The sequence below is a fragment of the Myotis yumanensis genome, unplaced genomic scaffold (assembly GCF_028538775.1).
Source record: "Myotis yumanensis isolate MYYU_CA2020_CCGP unplaced genomic scaffold, mMyoYum1.0.hap1 SCAF_18, whole genome shotgun sequence".
In the NCBI taxonomy this organism is placed as follows: Eukaryota; Metazoa; Chordata; class Mammalia; order Chiroptera; family Vespertilionidae; genus Myotis; species Myotis yumanensis.
Window position 1 is genome coordinate 27,663,070 of NW_027223769.1, and position 23,800 is coordinate 27,686,869.

Here is a 23,800-nt window from a genome sequence, read left to right on the forward strand (position 1 = left end):
TGTTTTTTGTCTGGTGTGCCTAACCTCACTTAGTTGAAGGCACCTGGAAAGTTCTTGACAGGTTAGGATTTTAAGACTACAATAAAGCCAAGATTTTCCACAAAGAAAGCACTCAAGCCAACTATACTTAGATATACTTAATACATATTAATATTGATATTAATCCTATCTAATAATAGACAAACATGGTAATTGACCATACCTTCACTATGCCTCCCACTGGCTAATCAGCGAGATATGCAAATTAACCGCCAACAAAGATGGCGGTTAATTTGCATACGTAGGCGCGAAATGGTGGAGCGAAGACTGAAGGTGGCTCCGGCTGGAGCAGCGAAGGCTTGAAGGTGGCTCCAGCCGGAACAAAGGCCTGGGTCCTGGGTGCCGGAGGAAAACCAGTGCCGGCAGCCAGGGGAAGGGAAGGCCTATTGCACTAATCTTTTTGTGCAACAGGCCTCTAGTATTCATATATAATAACTAGTAGATTTAAGTTCCTATAGGGCAGGGACCTACCTTGTCTATCTTTGTTCTCCACTGAATCATTATGTACCACTTACATAAAGTGCTGAATAAAATTACTTGCCAATTTAATCTTTAATATAATCCAGAGACTTGAAAAAAAACAAAACAAAAATTATGCTCATTACAGGTAAATACTGAATATGAATTTTAGGACAGGGGGTCAGAACTGTAACAAAGCAGTCCTTTACTGTCCTCTAGCAGTAACTCAAGCTCAGTGTGGTATATAAGTCTACTGCTCTCCTTCGCCCCTCACTTCTTTAGGCTGGGAGCTCTGGGTTATGCTCAGGTTACCATCTCAAGCTTCCTAAGATATCTTTCTTCTTCTTCTTTTTTTTTATTAATCCTCATTAGAGGATATTTTTCCATTGATTTTTAGAGAAAGTGAAAGGGAGAGGGAGAGACACACAGAGAGAGAAACATGGATGTGAGAGAGACACATGTATTGGCTGCCTCCACACATGCTCACCGACCAAGGCCAGCAATTGAGCCTGCAACCAAGGTCTGTGCCCTCGACCAGAATCGAACCAGGGACCTTTCAGTTCATGGGCCAACACTGTATTCACTGAGCCAAACTGGTTAGGGCCTGAGACATCTTTCTAATGTGACTGACCAAAATTTGAATTTCAACTTAAGCAAGTCCAAATTATTATTGGTAAACAAATCTATTATGTAATTCATACTGTAAATCATTATGAGTCTTGATAAATTCAATATGTAAGTTATTTCTTAAAAATACTGTTTGCAATTTCATTTTTCACTTCCTTTTGAATGTATTTGTGTATGAATTTATTGATCTACTTAAACTCTAGTCTACAAAGTATGTGAGGTGGCTTTATTTGCTTATTTATTTTTTTACCAATTTAAGATCCTATATAATAAAAGCTTAATATGCAAATCAACCAAACGGTGGAACAACCAGTCATTATAACGCACACTGACCACCAGGGGACAGACGCTCAATGTAGGAGCTGCCCCCTGGTGGTCAGTGTGCTCCCACAGGGGGAGTGCTGCTTAGCCAGAAGCCAGGCTCATGGCCGGTGAGCGCAGCGGTGGTCTTGGGAGTCTCTCCTGTCTCTGCGGCAGCACTAAGGATGTCTGACTGCTGGCTTAGGCCCACTCCCCTAAGCCACTAGTCGGACATCCCCTAAGGGCTCCCAGACTGCGAGAAGGCACAGGCCAGGCTGAGGGACCGCCCCCCCCCCCAGTACATGAATTTTGTGCACCAGGCCTCTAGTAAGAACATAAAGAGTTATTTATGCCCCTACTAAATTTTATCATTTCCTGCTTTAAAGAGTAGAGTGAATTAAAAGCCTAAAACAAGAGTCAACAACCCTCAACAGCCATACTAAGAGGTTATGTAGGTCATAGCATTTGGCCCACTTGTGGCAACCCCCATCCTCAACTCCTACTACCCCAACACCTGGATTGCTTGTGCCACCACAACAGAAGTAGAGCCATCAACAATATGTGCTGTAGGAAAAAACACCTTTTTTTATCCAAGAAATAAGCAGTCCACTGAACAGCTATTTCTACACACAAGAATGAGGTATTTCAGTAACATCAGACCTCTTATTAGAACTATTTCCAATGCTGAAGGATTTAGAGTTAGAGCTGACAAGTGTGGAATGGTATGAAGTCTCCCCACCAGGTGGAGAGGAGCAGGGAAACCCAGGCAGATGCTTTGTCATATACAGAAAAGTCCAAAGGTCTTTATAGCTAACAACTGAGCATCTTGAACATTTTTGTAAAGGATTTTTCGATATATTTAGACTCCATTTTATATATTTCATCTTGAAGCTGCAATGAACATACAAAGTTTGGTAAATTTATCTTTTCTTTCCTTCCCTACACCGTAAGATTAAAGGTATATTCATTCTCTGGTAAACAATTTTATGGAGACATTATATTTTATAAAATGAAGGCTATATGTAGGTGCAATAATTTTTTGAATTTCACTTGGAGAAATGAAAAATTTGGAAGTAAAGGGATAGAAATAATTTTAAATGGGTGAAAAATCTAGTATTACTTTTGGTTTACTACTCTATAGCACAGTTTTGCTAAGATTTACTTTTAAATTATTTGATAAGTTATAAAAACACTATCTAGCCCTAGCCAGTTTGGCTCAGTGGACAGAGCATTGGCTTGCAGACTCAAGGGTTCCAAGTTCAATTCCAATCAAGGGCACATGCCCGGTTTGCCCCAGTAAGGGGCATGCAGGAGGCAGCTGAACAATGATTCTCTCCCATCATTGATGTTTTTTTTTCTCTCTCTTTCCTTCTCCGTCTCTCTGAAATCAATAAAAAAAAATTTTTAATATATAAAACAAAAACAAAAGAACACCATCTAAATACATGAAATACTTAATTCACTATTTATGGCATGAGCTGAAGAATTAATTTCCATTTATCAAAATCTGATGAATTTGCCTTCACAAGCTAAAGACAGAAAAAAGTTCCTGAAAATTTAGAAGGTAACTGTTAACTGTCCTAGTTCATTCTTCTGTGGTAACTGAGTTTACCTAGTCGCATGGCCACTCAGCTACAGACTCCTTTCCCAGTTTTCCCTTTATAGCTAAGTATGGCCATGTGATTTGTTTTCTCCAATGAAATGTAAGTGAAAGTGATGTGTGCATCTTTCTCATCACTTGCTTGATAGCCTCTCCTTCCCCACCCCTTACTTTGAGCTAAAACCCAAAGTGATGACGCTACTTCTGACAATACCTAAGAAATGAAAGGAATCCCGATCTCTGAATTACCATGAGGTGCGAAGAGACCTCCAACGTGGTTCAGTCACTGTATTTTGGGAATTCCATTACAGTAACCTAGCTTATATTATTATTTAATCTTTACCCTAGGATATGTTTTGCACTGATTTTAGAGAGAGAAAGGAGAGGGAGAGAGAAAGGGAGAGGGAGAAGGAGAGGGAGAAGGAGAGGGAGAGAGAGAGAAAGAGAAACACCGATCAGTTGCCTCCCAAATATGCCCCAACCAGGGATTGAACCGGCCACATTTTGGTGTACTAGACAGTGCTCCAACCAACTGAGCCACACCAGCCAGGGCCTAGCCTATATTATTATTATTTTTTAAAGCCAGCTTTAAAAATACACACACACACACACACACATACACACATTTACTGATTTCAGAGAGGAAGGGAGAAGGATATGGAGACAGAAACATCAATGATTTCATTGATCAGTTTACCTCCTGCACGCACCCTATTGGGGATTGAGCCCAAAACAGGAGTTGAACCGTGACCTCTTGGTTCATAGGTCAGTGTTCAACCACTGTACAACACTGGCCAGGCCCTAGGTTATATAATTGATGAAAATAAAACTCACCACCAAAAGGGTAACACAGAAAGAATATTTATGTATTTTAAGCAAGAACCAAAATAACCAGTTTGAATTTTATCATGCCAGCTTTTTAATAGTTAAATTTTACCCTGAACCCTAGTCAGCCTCTAACCACAGAACAGACTGAAAATATTATGCACAATGATTGAAGATATCCTTTACTTTTAATATTAGCTTTAATATTAGTAAAGAAAAATTATGACACTTTTCCCCACCGTAACTGACTGAGGGGGTGATTAGTCCTGTTATTAAGGGTCCTTTCTTTTTAAGAAACGTATGTGTGTGTTGCTATACTCAGTGTCTTTCAGATCTTTCCTCTAGGAAAGGTTAATCTCCAGGTGAGTAAACAGTACACAGGTACCTGAAAGTATATTCAAGTATGAGCATGTACCCTTTTGTATCAGCAAAAACTGGAATACGAAAAAACCTCTAAAACTTTCTAATTTGGGTTAAGATATGAGATTAGAATTTTAGGATTAACAGAAGATTCTGTTATTTCTCTCTTTTTTCACGTTGTATATTTTCTCTGTATAGTCTTGTCCATTTCTATATACTGTTGACTCCCACATTTATTACCTCTAGGGGCCAAACCTGCGTTCCAGAGCCATAAATCCTAAATCCACATGACTCATTTTACCATCTGTGTTATGGATCCCATATGTTTCTTTCAACACCTTGCTCCATCAATTTTCTTTACTCTTCCATTTCTTTAATCAATCTACCCACCTCCCCTCCTGGATCCTTCTCATCGTTGCTTAAATATGGGTAAGCCTACTTCAAACAAGTAAGAAAGCAAACAAAAACCCTAGACTCCACATTACCCTCTATATCTAATTTTTTCCTTTCACTACTTAATATCTTAAAGGAGTTATCTATACTGCCTGCTGTTTCTATGTTCTTACCTCCTGTTCATGCCTTAGTCACTCATTAATCTCTTTACCCCACATAAACACTTAACCAAGATCATTGCTTCACACACAGGAAGAGCAATGGGGTAAACACTGGAAAAAATAAGTTTTAATCTTGGTTCAGCTGTGATGTAACTAGGGCAATTAATCTTTTTTCAACTGATTTTCTGAACCATAAGATGAGGAAATTAACTTAAATCCTTCCGGTTTATAACTCTTCTGGTTTTACAGATATGCAGGAATTTAGTTGCCACTTTTATTCCTTTCATAATTAGAGACAAGAATGGTGTGAGACCACGGTATGCCCTGCTTCTAGAAGTCAAGGTTTTGGTGCCCTGTTTGGTATCCTAAATATAAAGATTTGGGGTAGTGAACATGATTTCTAAGCCCCTTTCCAAATCTAAATTGCCTAGGCCCCTGCCTCACAAACACTGATTCCATTTCTGTGAAATCCTTCCAAATGGAGCCCAAAATGAACTACCAGGAGTGAAACATGGCCTATAGGGCAGGCGATCCAGGTTGCCTCTGGTATATATAATTTCCTGCTTTATTTCCGTTCCATCGTGCTGCCCATCAAAAAAGAATACTTGACCAGAAATGAGTAGGCTTACACACCTGATTAGCAATCCAATTTACTCAGTACCCAACCACTGAATTCATGTAGATGGGCCTCTCTTTCTGCTTTGGTTTAATAGATCCAATTAAACACTTGCCTTTTATTTAAATCCAGACTAAAATTATAAGCATAAGTGTGAGAGCCAGAGTATGGTGAGATTTAAAGAGTCTTATAGTGCCAAAGATAATGAGTGGGCCTATCAAGAAGGTGCCCACATATACCCCCTCCTTTGTAACACATGCAAATCCAGCCACAGCATGCAAATACCAGACTTGGGCACAAAAACAATGACACATTTCAAACAACACTCACCCTCTAGATTCTCCAGAAAGGAACTGGACATGAGAGCTCATTGTGGTTAGGCCATTTCTCTGCTGAACCTGATGGCTGGTGTTCCAAGTCAGATATAAACTGCTCTGTGTCAAAGAAGACAATATCACTACTGAATGGAACAAACCAGAGGGTAACTTAATCTACTACATGCCCAGGCTGCTTTTTTTCTATAAGCAAGAGGAATTTAATTGTCCTTTATCTGTCAATTACTGCACAAAATGACTCCCCACATTTTACAAAATAATACGAATATTGGAGTCCAGAAACTTTAGGAGGTAATAACTGGTTTATTTTCTAAAATTAAAAGTGTAGCCCTAGCTGGTTTGGCTCAGTGGATAGAGCGTCGGCCTGTGGACTGAAGGGTCCCAGGTTCGATTCCAGTCAAGGGCATGTACCTTGGTTGCGGGCACATCCCCAGAAGGGAGTGTGCAGGAGGCAGCTGATCAATGTTTCTCTCTCATCAATGTTTCTAACTCTCTATCCCTCTCCCTTCCTCTCTGTAAAAAAAATCAATAAAATATATTAAAAAAAAAAAAAGTGCAAGCTCTGGCCAGTAGCTCAGTTTGTTAGAGCATCATCCTGATGTGCTAAGGTTGATTCCAGGTTGAGGGCACATACAAGAATCAACCAATGAATGCATAAATGAGTGGAACAACAATTCGATGTTTCTCTCTCTCAAATCAATCAATAAAAATAAATAAATACATAAAAGTGCAACAATTTGAAAAGTTATAATGATGGTTTTCAGTGATTTAAGAGATAGATTTAGTTTTAAATAAACTAGTTTTTATTAGATTAGCTCTATTTGTAGTTTCCAAATACTCATCTACGGCTACATCAGAATTACCTGGGCACTTAATAAAAATCTAAATTCTTGGGCTCTACTTCAGACCACAGAATCAAAATATCTATGGGTGGCCTGGCCAGTGTGGCTCAGTGTTTGAACGTGGACCCAGGAACAAGAAGGTCACCAGTTTGATTCATGGTCAGGGCACATGCCCAGGTTGCAGACTCAATCCTCAGTGGGGGACATGCAGGAGGTAGCCGACTGATGTTTCTCTCTCATCTCATCGATGTTTCTTTCTATCCTTATCTAAAAATCAATAAAAACGTATTTTTAAAAATGTCTAAGGGTAGCCCTGGCTGGTGTGCTCAGTGGTTAGAACGTCGGCCTGCACACCCAAGGGTCGAGGGTTCGATTCCGCTTAAGGGCATGTACCTGGGTTGCAGGTCCCATCTCTAGCCCTGGTTGGGGAGCAGGCAGAGGCAACCAATCGAGATGTTTCTGTCACATCATGTTTCTCTTTCTCCCTTCCGTCCCTCCCTCCCCTCCCCTCTCTAAAATTCAATGGAAAAATATCCTCGGGTGAGGATTTTAAAAAAATGCCTAAGGGTAGGAGCTCAGAAAAACTATATGCACAGGAAAAGTTGGGGGGTGGGGTGGTCACAGAGGAATATTTTTAAACTAAAGTTCACATCCGTTAGCGCAGTGGTTCTCAACCTTCTGGCCCTTTATTTTTTATTTATTTATTTATTTTTTAAAAATATATTTTATTGATTTTTTACAGAGAGGAAGGGAGAGAGATAGAGAGTTAGAAACATCGATGAGAGAGAAACATCGATCAGCTGCCTCCTGCACATCTCCTACTGGGGATGTGCCTGCAACCCAGGTACATGCCCTTGACCGGAATCGAACCTGGGACCCTTCAGTCCGCAGGCCTACACTCCATCCACTGAGCCAAACCGGTTTCGGCTCTTCTGGCCCTTTAAATACAGTTCCTCATGTTGTGACCCAATCATAAAATTATTTTCGTTGCTACTTCATAATTGTAATGTTGCTACTGTTATGAATCGTAATGTAAATATCTGATATGCAGGATGGTCTTAGGCGAGCCCTGTGAAAGGGTCGTTCGACCACCAAAAGGGTTGCGACCCACAGGTTGAGAACCACTGCATTAGCAGGTTATGAAATCCATTCAGCAAACTAAAATCAGTATTTTAAAAAGAGAACAAAGTAGAAGATAGCAGTCTGCATTTTGTAAAAATAACGATTAAGAATTGGTTTTTGAGCCCTAGCTGGTTTGGCTCAGTAGATAGAGTGCTGGCTTGCGGACTGAATGGTCCCAGGTTCGATTCCAGTCAAGGGCACATGCCTGGGTTGCGGGCTTGATCCTCAGCAGGGGGTGTGCAGGAGGCAGCCAATCAATGATTTTCTCCCATCATTGATGTCTCTGTCTCTTTCTCTCTCTCTCTCTCTCTCTCTCTCTCTCTCTCCCTTCCTCTTTGAAATCAATAAAAATATATTTTTTTAAAAATAATTGTTTTTTGAGTCTTTTATGTTATTTGTATATGTTTTTGTTATATACTATGTCATGCTATAAAGCTTCTTATCATGGGAAGCTGTGATAAATGTTTGAAAATCATTATACACAAGAAGAGTCACTATTGGTCAGTTTTGTCTGGATAGTGGCTGACACAATAAATGCCCAGTTAGAATCCAAAGTGAAATGAGGCAAAGCCTCCTCCTTTGCAGTACAACTTCAAACAAAAGGACCTAACTATGAATTCTAGAATGCTTTTTTCATCTTGGAAGAGAAGATGAAAACAGTAATTAATACCCTTGTCTGAAGTAGATAAAGAAGGGAAAACAAAGGAGGAGCCATTCTGTGCAAAATGCAGCCTCACTAAAGGGGTAAAAAAACCCCACAAAAAAACCAGAAATCTGTGGTGCTTAGGGAAAATTTTTCTGCCTTAAGCTTTTTTAATACTGAATTTGAGTTCACTCACCTAGTCTTCAGGAGTGATTTAAAGATTCCAGTATGTACAAAGGATTTTTATTATCAAGTCTCCTTTCTGACAGTGCCCAATCTCCACAACTGAATCCTCTAAAACAGACTTGAAGCTGTTATAGAACACTGATTCCAAGTAAAATGGCACATAAATTAAAAGAAAGAAACCCAGGAAGAAAGCTAAGAGGCCAAAAGATACTGAGGGCTTTTGTGAGTTGGCTAAAGCAATAGTCATTTCAGATTGTGCTTATGGAAACTTGCAGTCCTTGAGACATCTTTCTAGTTCCTTGAACCACTACTGACAGCTCGAAAAACTATCTAATTCGTTATTTCCTATCACAAAAACTTTGACTAAACATCTAAAGAAGAATTAACACTAATCCATCTTAAATTCTCCCAAAAGATTAAAGAGGAAGGAATACTTCCTTAACTCATTCTAAGGCCAGCAAATGCCCTGATATCAAAGCCAGACAAAAACACTTTAAGAAAAATCCCCTATGAATTTTGCTACAAAATAGTAGCAAACTGAATCCTGCCGCATATTAAAGTAATTATACATCATTACCAAGTGAGATTTATTTCCAAAATGCAAGGATGGTTCATCAAATGAAAATCAATTACTGCCCTGGCCAGTGTGACTCAGCTGGTTGGGCATCTTCCTGTGCACCAAAAGGTTGCCAGTTTGATTCCCAGTCAGGGCACATGACCAAGTTGTGGACTCAATCCCCTGTAGGGGGCGTGCAGGAGGCAGCCAATCTATGTTTCTCTCTCATCAATGTTTTTCTCTTTCTTCCTTCCTCTCTTTCTAAAAAAAAAAAAAAAAAAAAAAATCAATAAAAAAATATCGCCCTAACCGGTTTGGCTCAGTGGATGGAGCGTTGGCCTGCGGACTCAAGGGTCCCGGGTTCGATTCTGGTCAAGGGCATGTACCTTGGTTGCGGGCACATCCCCAGTGGGGTGTGCAGGAGGCAGCTGATCGATGTTTCTCTTTCATCAATGTTTCTAACTCTCTATACCTCTCCCTTCCTCTCTGTAAAAAATCAATAAAATATATTTTAAAAAAATATCGAAATGAATTACTAGGATGGAAGGTAAAAAAAACACATGTTCATCTCAATTGATACAGAAGCACCTGACAAATTTCAAAGTCCTTTAACAAAAAAAAAATCACCCCACAAATTAGGAACAAAAGGGAATTTCCTCAAAATGATAAGGCCATATATGAAAAACTCTCAGACAACATTATACTCAATTGTGAAAGTCTGAAACCTTTTGCCTTAAGATAAAAGACATGACAAAGATATCCACTTTTGCCACTTCTATTCAACATAGTATTGGAAGTTCTAGCCAGAGCAATTAGGTTAAAGAAATAAAAGGCATCCAAATGAGAAAGAGGTAAAATGATCTCTATTCACAAATGACATGATATTATACATAGAAAGCTCCAAAGAATCCACATACAAAAATATTAGCACTAATAAATTAAGCCAACAATTATAAGCTAAAATTAACACACAAAATTCAGTTGTATTCTATAGTCATTCAATGAATAATCCAAAAAAAGAAATTTAAAAATCAATTCCAATTCCAATAGCATCAGAAAGAATAAAAGGAATTAACCAAGGAGGTAAAACATTTGTACACTGAAAATGACACATTGCTAGCCCTAGCTGATTTGGCTCAGTGAATAGAGCATCGGCCTGCAGACGGAAGGGTCCCAGGTTGGATTCCGGTCCAGGACATGTATCTCAGGTACAGGCTCCTCCCCAGCCCAGGCCCTGGTCGGGGTGCAAGCAGGAGGCAATCAATCAATGTGTTTCTCTCACATAGATATTTCTCTCTGTCTTTCCCTCTCTCTTCCACTCTCTAAAAATCACTGGAAAAATATCCTTGGAGTAAACTAACTAAATAAATAACAAATACAACTCAATCAAAAAACGGGCAAAAGATTTGACTAAACATTTCTTCAGAGAAGATATACTTACTGACCAATAACCTCATGTAAGGGTGCCAACATAGTCATTAAGGCAATGCAAATCAAAACCACAATGATATACCACTCACACCCATTTAGGATGTATTCTTGTTAAATCTTTAAAGGAAGTTCTTTCATGTTACAGTACAAAAATATTTCCAAGATTCAATATATAGAGAAAGCAAAATACATAATAGTGTGTATATACGTAGTATGCTAGTAAACATACGGAAAAAATAAACAATTGCTATAAATACATAAAAGAGCTCTGGAGTGACAGTCACGAAACTGGTAACTCCAATTGCCCATATAGAGGACAACTGGGTACCTAGGAGAGAGACTTTTCACTATATATATTTTGTTATACCTTTAGTATTTTTAACATATGAATTCATGACTTTTTAAAATCCCCAATAAAATAAAATTTAAAAACTCCCATTCTACATAAAAATCGCCTACAGATCTTTAAATACACAAGATGATTATAAGGGACTTAATTTGTTCCTTATTCTTGTAGATGTACAGCTAGAATGCCTGTAAAAATCACTCTCAATCCTTTCCTATCTTCCATCAGAATTAAAGAGTTTCCCATGTTTTCTCCTGTCCAGATAGACAGGCTAACGGTTGGCTTTAGAAATGTAAAAGTAAGATATCTTCAGATAAGATTTATTTAAATATATTTACCTAAGTTTTATCAAAAGCTACAATCACTGGCAAAATATAACCTTGTAATGCATAGTCAGAGAATTGCAACCAAACTACAAAAGCTGAACTGTGGCCTAAAATTATTTCTCATTTAAAATATTTTTTTCCCTGTGAATGGTACATTTTCAAAAGGACTCAAAACAGGATATGAATTTTAAAATAGGATACATCTTTAGACACTGGCTTTGTATCTTACACGTGGCCGACAAACATAAAAATGTTTATTGTGTTTACAGAGGTAGGATGATATAATCAATTATATCTACTTCATAAACCACTAAACACATGTGAGACAATCTAAATTTCAGACAGACCTGGATTCAAATGCCAGTCCCTGTGTTTGTCGCCATATAATACCAGAAAGTGCTTCAGCTCTCTGAGCTGCATCTCTAAAAATAAAGCTAATAAATTCACTTTTCACAGATAGCAGAAAAAAAAACTAACGACTAGCAAAGTACCTAGCACAGTGCACAAAAATGTGTTTTATTATCAAGAAAGAGAAACCATCATTCATTAATTATTTTTAAATATACTTTTGAAGTGAACTTATTTTGAAGACTTTTGATATGCTGGTTATTTAGTGGGAGGCTCTCTTGGATTTTTCCCAGCAGTGAGTCTGAAAATTAAATTTTCTTATTATATATGTCCAAGAATGTTCATGTCTAAGGTCTTGAATTCCCATAACGGTCCATTCTGCATGGACATGATTCAAAACCTACATGAACAGTACTTAAGGCACCTTTCTGCCTCTGGAATTATTTACCATAAATATGTTTGAGGATAGACGGTACATGCATGTTTCCCAGGAAGAGGATTCATGAGTTACCCAGAGTCCCATTTAAAGGAGAAAGTTCAGACCCAGCCGGTGTGGCTCCATGGGTGAGCATTGGCCCACGATCCAGGAGGTCATGGTTCAATTCCTAGTCAGGGCACATGCCCGGGTTATGGGCTAGATCCCCAGTAAGAGGCGTGTAGGAGGGAGCTGATTGATGATGTTTCTCTCTCACCGATGTTTCTACCTCACTCTCCCTCTCCATTCTGCTCTCTAAAATCAATAGAAATATATATTTTTTTTAAAAAGGAGAAAGTTCAGTATTATCTACTTCCCTTCAGTCCAGGGCCCCTAACTGACTAATTATAATACCTCATTTGTCCCCCCGCCCCCCCCATTATAATACCTCATTTGTGACATACTCTTACCATTGACTATGCATGAATTTCTTTTATTTAAATACAATAAATACCAGTGAAATGATTATCCAACATGTGAAAGAGATCGTTGATAATAGTTACTTCTCTGCTCTTCCATACCAGCCTCCTGCTCTCCCCCCTCCCCCACAGATAACCACCTGAATCTTGTGTTTAACATGCCCTTGCTACTTGAAAGCAGGCTCTTCTTGTCACCTATATACAGAACTGCAACAGCTGAGGTCACATCTAGAGTCCCTGTTTACAGTCAAATTAGCAATTGCCCTACATTCAGGATCAGTGTGTTATTGCACAGAGCCTGCAAGTGGCAGTGTCAGTTTTCACCACAGCAGCAGGTCAGGCTATATTTAACATGTACCCTCTTTGCTGAAGAGCTGCAGCTGCGGCTCTATTAGTTTGTGAACAAAGGAAAACAAGTGGGAACTGAGGGGCTCTAATGGAAAGTTGTAACTGGACTCAGCTCAATCATAAATTAACCAGGCCTGTATTTAAAGGTCTGTCTTAATACTATAATCTTAATTAAAATGCTAAAAAATACAACTGTGACAATTTCTCTATTTCTGTACTGTTTTGATATTTATCATTTGACCCCAAAATGGGGACATACACACTATAAAGCACATAAATGTTTAGGAAAAATTACAGCTCTAGGCATATAAACTAACATATGAGTAAGAACTTATTGATAATTTTATACATATAGAACACATTTTTCAACTAGGGGCAATGCTACTCTAGCTAGCAAAGAAAAAAAAGCAAAAATAGTTTTGTATAATGCCCTCATTGATTGAAAAAGTAGATATTACAGCCTTACAAGTAGACTACTTGAAAGTGAACATGGCTTGGCAAAGGTCAGTATTCTGCTGTTGTTATTACGTTGAGAAATCCCCGCTAAGGAGGGAGCCACCCTACTCTGAAACAGAGAAATGCTTCTGGGACTCTTCTGAGCTTGAAAGGCTGATTAGGAGGGACCGAAATCACCTCAGTGAAACTGAACAAGGATAATTGTAAAGTTTAATCATGGATTCCAAGAGCAACATATACAAAAAGACATGAGGGGAAGGCAGGAGGGAGAGAAAGGATGTGATTTAGCCAAACTTATGACTCACTAAACCAACAGCAAGACAGAGCTAAGAAAATCCCCAGACCTCAGGCCATATTGATAAAATCTTCTGCACAAGGAAGGTGACAGTCCCAATCCTCTGAGCTGGCAAGAGTGTATTCCCTTTCAGATACTGCACTATGAAAAGGAACTAAACACAGGGTTCAAGTAGAGGGAAACTACCATGTTGATGAGGGTGAAAGAAGGGTGCAGCTGCTGGAGTGTTTTTAAGACTAGAAAAGAAATCAAGATTTCACACATGTGAAAGACTATTATAAGGAGAAGAAGATTTGTTCTACAGTAATCCAGAGGCATCAGAGCCCACATAAAACAAGGGCAGCTTAAACTCAAAAGGCCCTGAGATGTTCCAAAGAAGTTGGCGAGGAAGAGACACACAGGAGTATATTATCACTAGGGTGAACTCTGGTGTGAAAGAGAAGTATGGAGTAGAGACTTAAAAACTTCATTTATGCCCTCGTCAGTGTGGCTCAGTTGGTTGGGCAACATTCCGTGTATCGAAAGGTTGTGGACTCATTGGTAAGGGGCGTGCAGGAGGCAGCTGATCAATGTTTCACTCTCACATTGATGTTTCTCTCTCTCCCTCTCCTTTCCCCTTTCTCTAAAAATCAATAAAGTCTTTAAAACAAACAAATAAATAAAACATTATTTATACTGAGAATCTAATAACCTTAATATTGCCTTGACTCCTCTCACAAACCCAGGCCCTACAGAGAAAATGGCACCTCTTTAATCTATTCTACTTGCTCTACCCCTGCAGTTTCAACCTGCAGGTTGATGAGAAACATGATTGCAGATATTGGAAAAACTCCTAGGGTACTGAATTAGGAGTCAAGAGACTTGGGTATTAGTCTTTACACTATTAACTCAGTGTTTTACCCTGGATGCATACTTAAGACTCTATAAAACTCAGATCTTTATAAAATGAGGGAGCTGTATTAGGGTATTTCCACCTATATAAGTCTCGAATTTCTGAGCTGAGGTGCACTAGTATCTTCTCTGTTAAATCTCACTGAATTTACAATAAAAAATTAAGGTGATAATGTCCACATTTCTAAAACTAACAGTCAAGTAATACTTGAATGATTCCTAACAAACTCCATCCTACTTAAAAACTTCAATAAAAAGAATATGTTGTGTTTTAATCGTTAACTTGATAAAAAAAAAGGGGGGGGGGGTAAACACCATAAAACAGAAACAGGATTAACAGGTGTTATGAGGATTAGATAAGTATATTTATGTAGTATAGCACAAAAATTTTTAAAAATTACTTGTTTCCTCTGGTTGTAGAGTAGGAATTGCTTTGTACTTAACACAATGTAGAAAAGTTAAAATAAAAAGAGCTCAGATTAATTGGGAAGTTCACTTTAAGTGCTGTGGAGGAAAAGAAAAGCGGGTTCTATGGAAAGTAACTTCACTGGGTGATCTGATCATAAATTCCTAACTAGGCAGGTCATGGTGGGTAGTCACACACCAGGCCTAAAACTCTTTAGAAAAAGGGAAAGGTTTTAAGCCAGCCTTATTCATTGTTCTTGTACATCTAGGTAAACATACCTTTGAAACACCATAAGTCACACCCCTGGAAGGGGGTATTAACCCTCAACAGAGCATATCATTTTGTTAACCTGTAATCCAATCTCTACTTTGCTTTTGCCAATCTTGCTACATGTACTCTCCTCCTTAATTTCAAATGCATAAAAGCTGCTGCAAAATTGTTATCCTTAGGAGCATTTGAGATCTTGCTCCCTGGTATATATCATCAGTTTGGCTCAAATATATTCTTATGAAAATTCTCTACAGGTTTCGACACTTCTGACATTAACAGTGCAAATCCTTTTTGGAATGTTTAATGGCTTACTTTCAAAGGTAGCCAGAAAAGAGACATTCAAATACTATGGAGTTCAAGACCTATGAGATAAATTGTTTTTAAAATGAATTTATATTAAAACTTTGCATAACTATAGGATTTTCTAAGCATCTAGAATTTTACCTTCAAAGGCAAATCCAAATAATAGAATCAATGAGTCAGTCGGCAAATATTGAAAATTCATTTGGGAGTTCAAGTTAAGTATCAAAAATGAAATTTGTAAAAATTATACATCCAATAAACCAAGGTGACCTAGAGTACATTTTAGTTCCCCCCTCTCCCCTTTAATAGCCACTAGCACCACTGAGCTTCTATCAGGTCTCCTGATAGGTGGCAATGAGGGAATTCAATAGCCAATCCTTGTCTTCTATGGGGCTACAATCTGGGAACTTTTCTTGATCATGTGCCCTACAAAATGAATGGAGCAAAAATAAAATGGCTTTTATATTTGCTCTCACAGACCTCATCTTTCCAGATTCTGTTTTTGCAACACATCCTTACATAATCAAAAAGTGAAATAAATTTTTCAAAAAAAACCTTTCTAGAAGTTCCAATTTGCTGCCCCCCCCCCCCCCCCCCCAGTCACTCAATCTGTGATAAATCCAAAAAAAAAGCAAGTTCCAGCATTGATCTCTTTGTAGAAGACAAAGATGTCTCCTTTGGAAAGAAAATGAATATCCTGAGTCCTATTCAATATATCTCATTTCTCCAGTTTCATCACAAATGGGTAGAAGGTTATCATTCAAGGTCTTAACCCTTTGTTTTAGGGATTAAAATTCTAAATGTACCCAGGATGGAACTGAGGATCTGAGGAAGAAAAAAAAATTCGAAATATAAGCCTTGAAAGCACTATAAAAAGTCTAAAACTGCCAAAAGAATGCATAAGTAACATTTTGAAAACCTATATATATTTGGAAAAGCCTTTATTTCAAATCTGCTTTGCATCAAAGTAGTAGCCTCCTCTGTACCTGGTGTTCGTTATTATTAAGTAAACAGTGACACTTAGGCCAGCTGTGCATAAAGAGAACACTTCTTACCACAGCCCTTAAGCACTCCCAATATAAATGTCACAGACCAGATGCAGTTGTGAACATATGTTCAAGTAGTGAAATTTTGCACACACATTCACAGAGAATGTTACACTATTCTCTAGGGATTAAAAAAAGCTTGAGGGATCCCCTTTAGCACAGCGTTCTAAACACCATGCCTGCTGCTGCTGGGAGGCAGCTGTAGTGCTGCAAGAAAAAGACTAGACTGAAAGATCTGATTCCAGTCTCAGCTCCGCTACTTACCAGTTGTGTGACCTTCAGAAATTCCAATTCTTTAAAAGACACTATCTACCTCATAAATAGAGGATTATTAAGGATTAAATTAAATAAAAAATAGAAAAATGTTATATAAATTGTAGGTATTCAGTTTATACAAATACCTCCAGTTTACACACAAATTACCTGGCAAATCCCCTTGTGGCTTTGAAAGCCATCTTCAACTACGCTATTCGCCCTCCAGCCACAGACAATCATGCTTTCCCAGACACAGCTCTCTGCTTCTCATGTTATCTGATTTGTCCTCTGATCCTCATTCACTTAAAACATACTCATCCTTCAAGGTCAAAAGTCATCTCAAGGAAGACAGGCTAAATCCTTATAAAATACGAGAGGCTTGGTGCACGAAATTTGTGCATGGGTAGGGTCCCTAGGCCTGGCTAGCGATCGGGGCTGATTGGGGCCTTCCTTCCCCTGCTGCCAGCCAGGGCCTTCCTTCATTCCGCGCCACCCCCTGGTGGTCAGCAAATACCATAGCAAGTGGTTGGACTCCGGGTCGGTCAAACTCCTGAGGGGACAATTTGCATATTAGCCTTTTATTATATAGGATGTCACAGCTCTGTGCTGATCTCCGAAAGTGCTTGTCTTATATTTTGGTAGTGACTCAGATCTCACAGCATTGATAGATCTGATGGTCAAGTCCCGGGAGGGGAAACACCACCTTTTATTTACCTTCCTTTCCCCTTATGCTTAGAATCTGAGATTTAATACCAGTTTTGCAACTAAGTAGTAAACTCAGCCTCTTCAGATGTGTAAAGGAGATGGCTGAGCTAAAATTACTTTTCTATAGGTTAGCACAAAATCAGAGAGAGTAAGCCCTGGCTGGGTAGCTCAGTTGGTTAGAGTGTCATTCAGATACACCATGGTTGCAGGTTTGATCACTTGCCAGAGCACATACAAAAATCAACCAAATAGGTGGAACAAGAAGTCAATGTCTCTCCCTCTCTCTCTCCTTCCCTCCCTTCCTCTCTCTCTTCCTCTTTCTCTCTCTCTCAAATCAATTTTTAAAAAAATTAAAAAACCAAACAAAATCAGAGAGAGAATTAAAATTCTATATCCATGTTTCAGAATCCTTAGAATTTTCATATTGGATAATACTTACATAATAGCTTTTACTGAATTCCTACTTAGAAAAAATTTTACTACCATATAAATTGATAATAAAGCCAAGAATAAGCCCTAAAATTATTAACTGATAATTCAATTTTGGGGAATTTTCAATTATTGAAATAATTAATATTCCAGAGTTTGTTCCCCAATTTATTGATTTCATAAAAACAGAGGCGTACATAACAACTTGCTATATTTATACGAATAGCTTCTTTTTAGCTTGGTGCCAACGGCTGTACCGGCAGCAGCAAACCAATCCAATCTTATACTATCTCCACTATCTGACTCAGCAAGCTAGCAGGGTTACAAAGGAGCAGGTTCTTTACTTGTGTGAGTCTCTTCAAGAACAGAAACTCTATCTTAATACATTCATAGTAGTCCCAGCATCTAACTCTGTCCTGCAAATAGATGGCATTCAGCAATGTTTACTGAATTAACACCTCTGAATTCCACTCTCTAGACACTGTGACCTTACTATATGTTCTGGAAGAAAAGATGCCCAGTAAATCTCATGTCTTCAGTTCCATCACAAATGGGTGGTAGAGTATCACTCAAAGTCTCACACTTTACAACAGATATTAGTGGTAAAATAGACTTAAAAGCATAGATTTTCATGTCTATTCTCAAAATCATATATCAACATATCTCAAGTAACAACTTATTAAAAAGCCAAGCTATATGCCAATAAGCAATCTATGGTAGCTTTCTCATGACTCAGAGAAGGAAGTTCCTGGATCTTCATTGCTTCAAGAACATAAAGATGAACTTACCATCATCTAAAGTGATGTCCTGTAGACCAATTGTTGAAAAGTTAGGTTCTTGCTCTTCAGGTTCAGGTTTAATGTTCACAGTTGCCTTATCAGATGGAAATGAAGCTGGATCACACAAATTGTGACATATTAAGGATGAAGGTGCAGAAAGACCTCCCTGGCCTGTACTCTGTGCTTGAGTTGAATGTTGTCCAGAATGCAGTCTAGTGGCTAGAGTTGGTGATGAGGTGGTTCCTGAGCTAGGAGGTTGGTAAGGCATAGCCTGGAGCTGAGGAGACGGTGGTCCAGAAAGTGGTGAACTGGCCAAGGGATGAGAAGCTGCTGGGGAAACTGTTGTAGCAGACCCTAATTGTGAAGAACCATATGTGATGGACTGTAACTGAGGGGAAGGCTGACCTGTGACCTGGTCAGTCACTGGAGAAGAAAGAGATCTTTGTCCTGTGTTTGAACAATGGTATTCCATTGACTGTAGATGAGGCAGGGTCTGCACAGAATGAGGTGTATGGGCTAAGAGATGTCCTGTTGAGCCTGAATTTGAAGAATGAAAAGGTATGGATGATGATGATGGCTGGCAGCCAAGATTTATTAAACTAGGAAGAGCTGCATCTTGCTGAAACAAAACAGGAACAAATTCTTGACTAGAGGCAGCATTAATAGGAAGACAAGTTGGTCCATTATACACAACATTAGTTTGCATAGGCTGATAGGAAGACCCCACTGGAGGTGTTGGTGTGACTTGAAAAGGCTGGTGCATGACTGAAGAAGGTAACATATGCTGTTCTTTACCAGCACTCTCATCCCTACACTGCAACTGTGGCAGATGAGATGAGGTTACCATGGATGCATATGTTTGCTGGATGGGACAAACCAAGCTTCTCCGTGTTGACAGTACACTGTCACATGGATGTCCTGTATCTGAGGAAGGCCTCTGGGTCTGGGCAGGATGAGGCACAGGCAATGATGGAACCGAAGACAAGTCAATTTCTTCTCTGTGTTCTTGCTTCATCAAAACTGGGGGGCGGGGGGGGGGGGGGGGAATTAAAGTAAATATTATTACAATACAAAAAACATTTATGAAAGGCCTTCATTCTAGGCTACACAACTATAGTGTAAATCCAAGCCACAAACTGAAAACTCAATTGCCTGCAACAATGGAGGGAGAATGGAAAAAAAACACATCTATAAAATGCCTTCAGGGAAGGCAGATAAATATATGTGAAGTCAACAAGCATAAGACAACAGGGAGTAAGCAGTTCTTGCTCTAAAAGTACTCAAGTTAAAAAAAAAAATACGACAAAGTCCATGCTTTTAAGCACTGCGGTCTACTGTTTTACCAATGAAGACTTCACTTCATCATCCCATCAAGCAAAGCAGAGGCTATGAATATCAGCTATTATCCCTTATCACATCAAAAGAAGTAGCAGAGTCATGATTTAGGATGAGTCCACCTGATGAAAGGACTACTTAAAGTAGGAGTCAATGTATTCTGCTTGTTTTGTTTAATATGTATATCAAAACAGAAAAGAACCACCAGTTAATTTTTTGTGTCAAGACAACGGATTTTATTATGTCTCTTGGCAAGCATATGATTCACTTTTCTAGAAATTATCTACTTTAGCTTCCTATTGAAGTGCTATAACTCATTTAAAAATAACTTTTCTGAATTCACATCTCATTCTTCCTTTAAGTTTGTACTACTTATTAACATAATTAAAAATTTCATGATCTTCACAAAATAGAAGCACAACTGGCCCTTGGACAACACAGGTTTGAACTGTGCAGGTCTACTTATACATGTTTTTTTTCAATAAATACCTGTGCTGTTTTTGATCTGTGGTTGGAAGTCCATGGATGTAAAGGGCCAACTGTATTTCATTTTACATTAAATGAAAATAAATATGAGACCCAAAGCAAGGTCAAATCTCATCTGGCCATTTACCAAACCCTTACCAAGTACAAGTCTCTTCACATAAGCATGGCCTCAGTCTGCGTTAGTGAATTAAGACAGCCCTGTTATCTTTTATTGTAGAAGAGGTAATTAATGAAACACTTGTTTGGGGGTGCATTTAAGTTCTACACTTTAGCCTGGCTTCCTAGCAGAATAGCATGGGCTCATCATTCATCCACTTTAGCCTCTAACTCTGGCAACTGGTGAGCCAACGAACCCAAGAATAGAGAGAAAGTATATGCCCTTATCTTCTTGTTGCTTCTGCTATAATGCTTTTATTCCTAACCCAGACCTCCATCCAGTTTCTGATTCTTGTTGAAGTGTTCTAAGTATGGTTCACTGTGTCTACTGGCTCCTGACTTCTCTAATGTCCTTTAAAAAATATTTTAGTTGATTTTAGAAAGCAAGTGAGAGGGAACGAGAGAAACATGAGTGATGAGAGAGAATCACTGATTGGCTGCCGCCTGAACGTGCCACAATGGGGATCAAGAGCGCAACCCCGGCATGTGCCCTGACCGGGAATCGAACCGACATTCAACCACTGAACGACACCGGTTCATAGGTCGACACTCAACCACTGAGCCATGCCGGCCGAGCTCTAATGTCTTAATGTACTTATTTTTCTTCTGACTTTGGCAGAAATAGAACTTTCTCCTTGGACCATTGGATTTTCACCCCCCTTTCTACTTCAACTCCTACTCTGATCCCAGGAAAGCCACAGTAAATTCTATATTCAGAGTTACAGTTCTATATAAGGAGAAAGAATGTCCAAGAAAGCCTCCTCTCATCCCTTAATTCTGAATGAGCAGGTGGGGCCCTTGGTTAGATAAGCAGTTGATTATCATGCACTAAAAAGGAGACAGAGGGATTAAAAACTACAGCATAACATCCATCTTTTTGCCTGGTCCAATCCGTATTTCTATGTTCCTGACCCACATCTCGGTACCCAGACTGAGAACTGCTTTGCTAAATCAAGTGTACTTCCACTCTGCCAAATCAAGTATCATTCTTTGGTCAATAAGGGATTCAAAGCCAGTCAATGAAGGAAAAATACCACATGATCTCACTCATTCATCGATAATAAAGACCATTATAAACTTATGAACAAAAATAGATACAGAGGCAGAGCTGCCTCAAACAGACTCAAACTGCAGCGGGAAGGCCGGGGAGGGTAGGGGGGCAGAAGGGAGGGGGCATAAGAGATCAACCGAAGGACTTATATGCATGCATATAAGCATAACCAATGGACATAAGACACTGGGGGGTAGGGGAGGCCAGGGGAATGTCAAGGGCGGGGGAAAAAAGGAGACATATGTAATACCCTTTGTAATACTTTAAGCAATAAAAAATAAGTAAATTAATTAATTAATTAAAGATGAGAAATTTAAAAAAAATAAATAAATAAGGGATTCAGACTCCAACCTGACCAAAACAAAGTCCTCATTGCTGGTGTATGGTACTTTATTCTTGTTTGGAGGAAAATACTGTTTTAGAGACCTTACAATATGTAGAATGAGTTGAGTTTTAGAAACAGATTAACTCTAGTTTTTGTGTTGTATATGCTCCTTCTGAAATTTAGAATGTTGATGGAAGAATCCAGAAGAAAAAATAAATCACTGGTTTTGTGGTTTTCAAAGAATGAGAAGCCTCATGAACTTCTTCAAGTGGTAGATGTGGAAGAGTAGGATCCAAAGAGTAGAAACTCTCTGGATTTCCTCTTCCAGTACAAGCAGAGCACCTAAGCTTGCTTTCATCCTTTTAAAAAAATATATATTGGCCTTTTGAATAACAATTTATTTGAATAAAATATTTTTTAAAATTTGAAAACCATTGCTTTGGTCTTTAATCCTCATTTTATGGAGAAGTTAATCAGTGGGTATAGTCTGTGGCAGAACTGAGACCTGATGTAAGGCAAGTTTTTTCTCCTAAATGAAACAACCAGAAACCAAAAGTTGGTCTGTCCAGTCAACTACTTAGAACACAATATATTTTCCCACCAGCAAAATATTATACACGAGAGTCTATAATGGGCCTCCCCTTAAAGCCCATTATTCTAAAACCAGAGCTCAGATGATACCTCCAGTACAAATAACTTCTGCTATGCTTCAGAAGGACATACATTCCCCTCAACATCTTGAGGGATGCTGGGGTGGGGGTGGGGCTCCCACATCAGAAGTTCTGAAGAGCTAGAGGCTGGGAAGAAGTTCAGGCAACACCATTAGGGAAGAGCTCTGTGCTCTGTTAACTATCTTCATTTAATAAAGTAAATTAATTGTGGGACAAATAATGCTAAATATCATTTCTAATTTTAAAAAACAATTAAAAGCCATTTGCAATTAATGATTATTTCTCCACTGCATATTGACACTGGTCAGATTCCTATTGCTAAGGGGTTGCCAAAAGGTAACAAACTGACAAATCATTAGTAGAAAACAAGCAGCTTATGAATATCTAAAATGTTTATAGTAAAATTTTAATAGAAATTATTTGCAACAAACATAAAGGCTAAAATCTTAACATAAAGAATTCATACAAGGAGACCAAGATGGCGGCGTAGGTAAACACCGGAGACCGCTGCCGCAAACAACCATTTCAAAAATACAACTAAAAGACTGAACGGACATCACCCAGAACCACAGGAAGGCTGGCTGAAGAGAGACTCTACAACTAGAAGGAAAGAGAACAGCAAATCGAGGCTCAGAGGCGGCGCAGTGTGGAAAATACAAAGGTACCGAGGTGCGCGCGCAAAGCGGGCTGGTGGCTGAGGGCGCGGTTGTCGTTTTCTGTCGGGAGTGAGTCTCAGACTCTGGGCTCCAGATCCGGGCGAGTCTCTAGGGACCCAGACTCAAACGGGAGAAGCGGGATTATCCGGCATCAGTTGGAACCTGAGGGCAACTTTCTCTCCGAGGTTTGCAGCGGCTGCCGGGGTTCTGAGAAGCAGAGCCTCTGGGAACGGGACTGAGCGTGGCCATAACTGCTCCCTCCGCCCGCCCTGTTGATCCCGCCCCGCCCAAAGCCTGCGCACAGCCATTTGCCGATCGCCTCAGGCAAAGGCTGGATTAGCGCCTCCCCAGAAGGCAGACGTTTTCCGTACAGCTGATTCCTATAGCCAGCCGGCCTGGGGGTCAAATCCCTCTAGTGTTAACTACAACAATTAAGGCTTGGCTAGAACAAGACTGCGCACAGAGACCACAAGGGGGTGCACCAAGAAAGCATAAAAGATGCGGAGACAAAGAAACATGACAGAAATG

At 39.2% G+C, this 23,800-nt stretch overlaps 1 protein-coding gene across 3 annotated transcripts in view; it reads right to left on the reverse strand.

The window, feature by feature from the left end:
* Window positions 1-23,800, reverse strand: part of NFATC3 (nuclear factor of activated T cells 3) — a 97,610-nt gene that overhangs the window by 7,810 nt on the left and 66,000 nt on the right. Inside the window, exons 9-10 of one of the 3 annotated variants that reach the window (XM_070397900.1) lie at window positions 18,602-19,612; window positions 5,711-5,814 (exon numbers count right to left, since the gene is read on the reverse strand). In XM_070397900.1, the coding sequence (XP_070254001.1) occupies window positions 5,714-5,814; window positions 18,602-19,612 (1,112 nt within the window). In that variant the 3' untranslated portion in view covers window positions 5,711-5,713. Of the gene's footprint in view, window positions 1-5,706; window positions 5,841-18,601; window positions 19,613-23,800 lie in introns of those variants that run through there. The other 2 variants (XM_070397902.1, XM_070397899.1) reach the window with 2 other exon arrangements.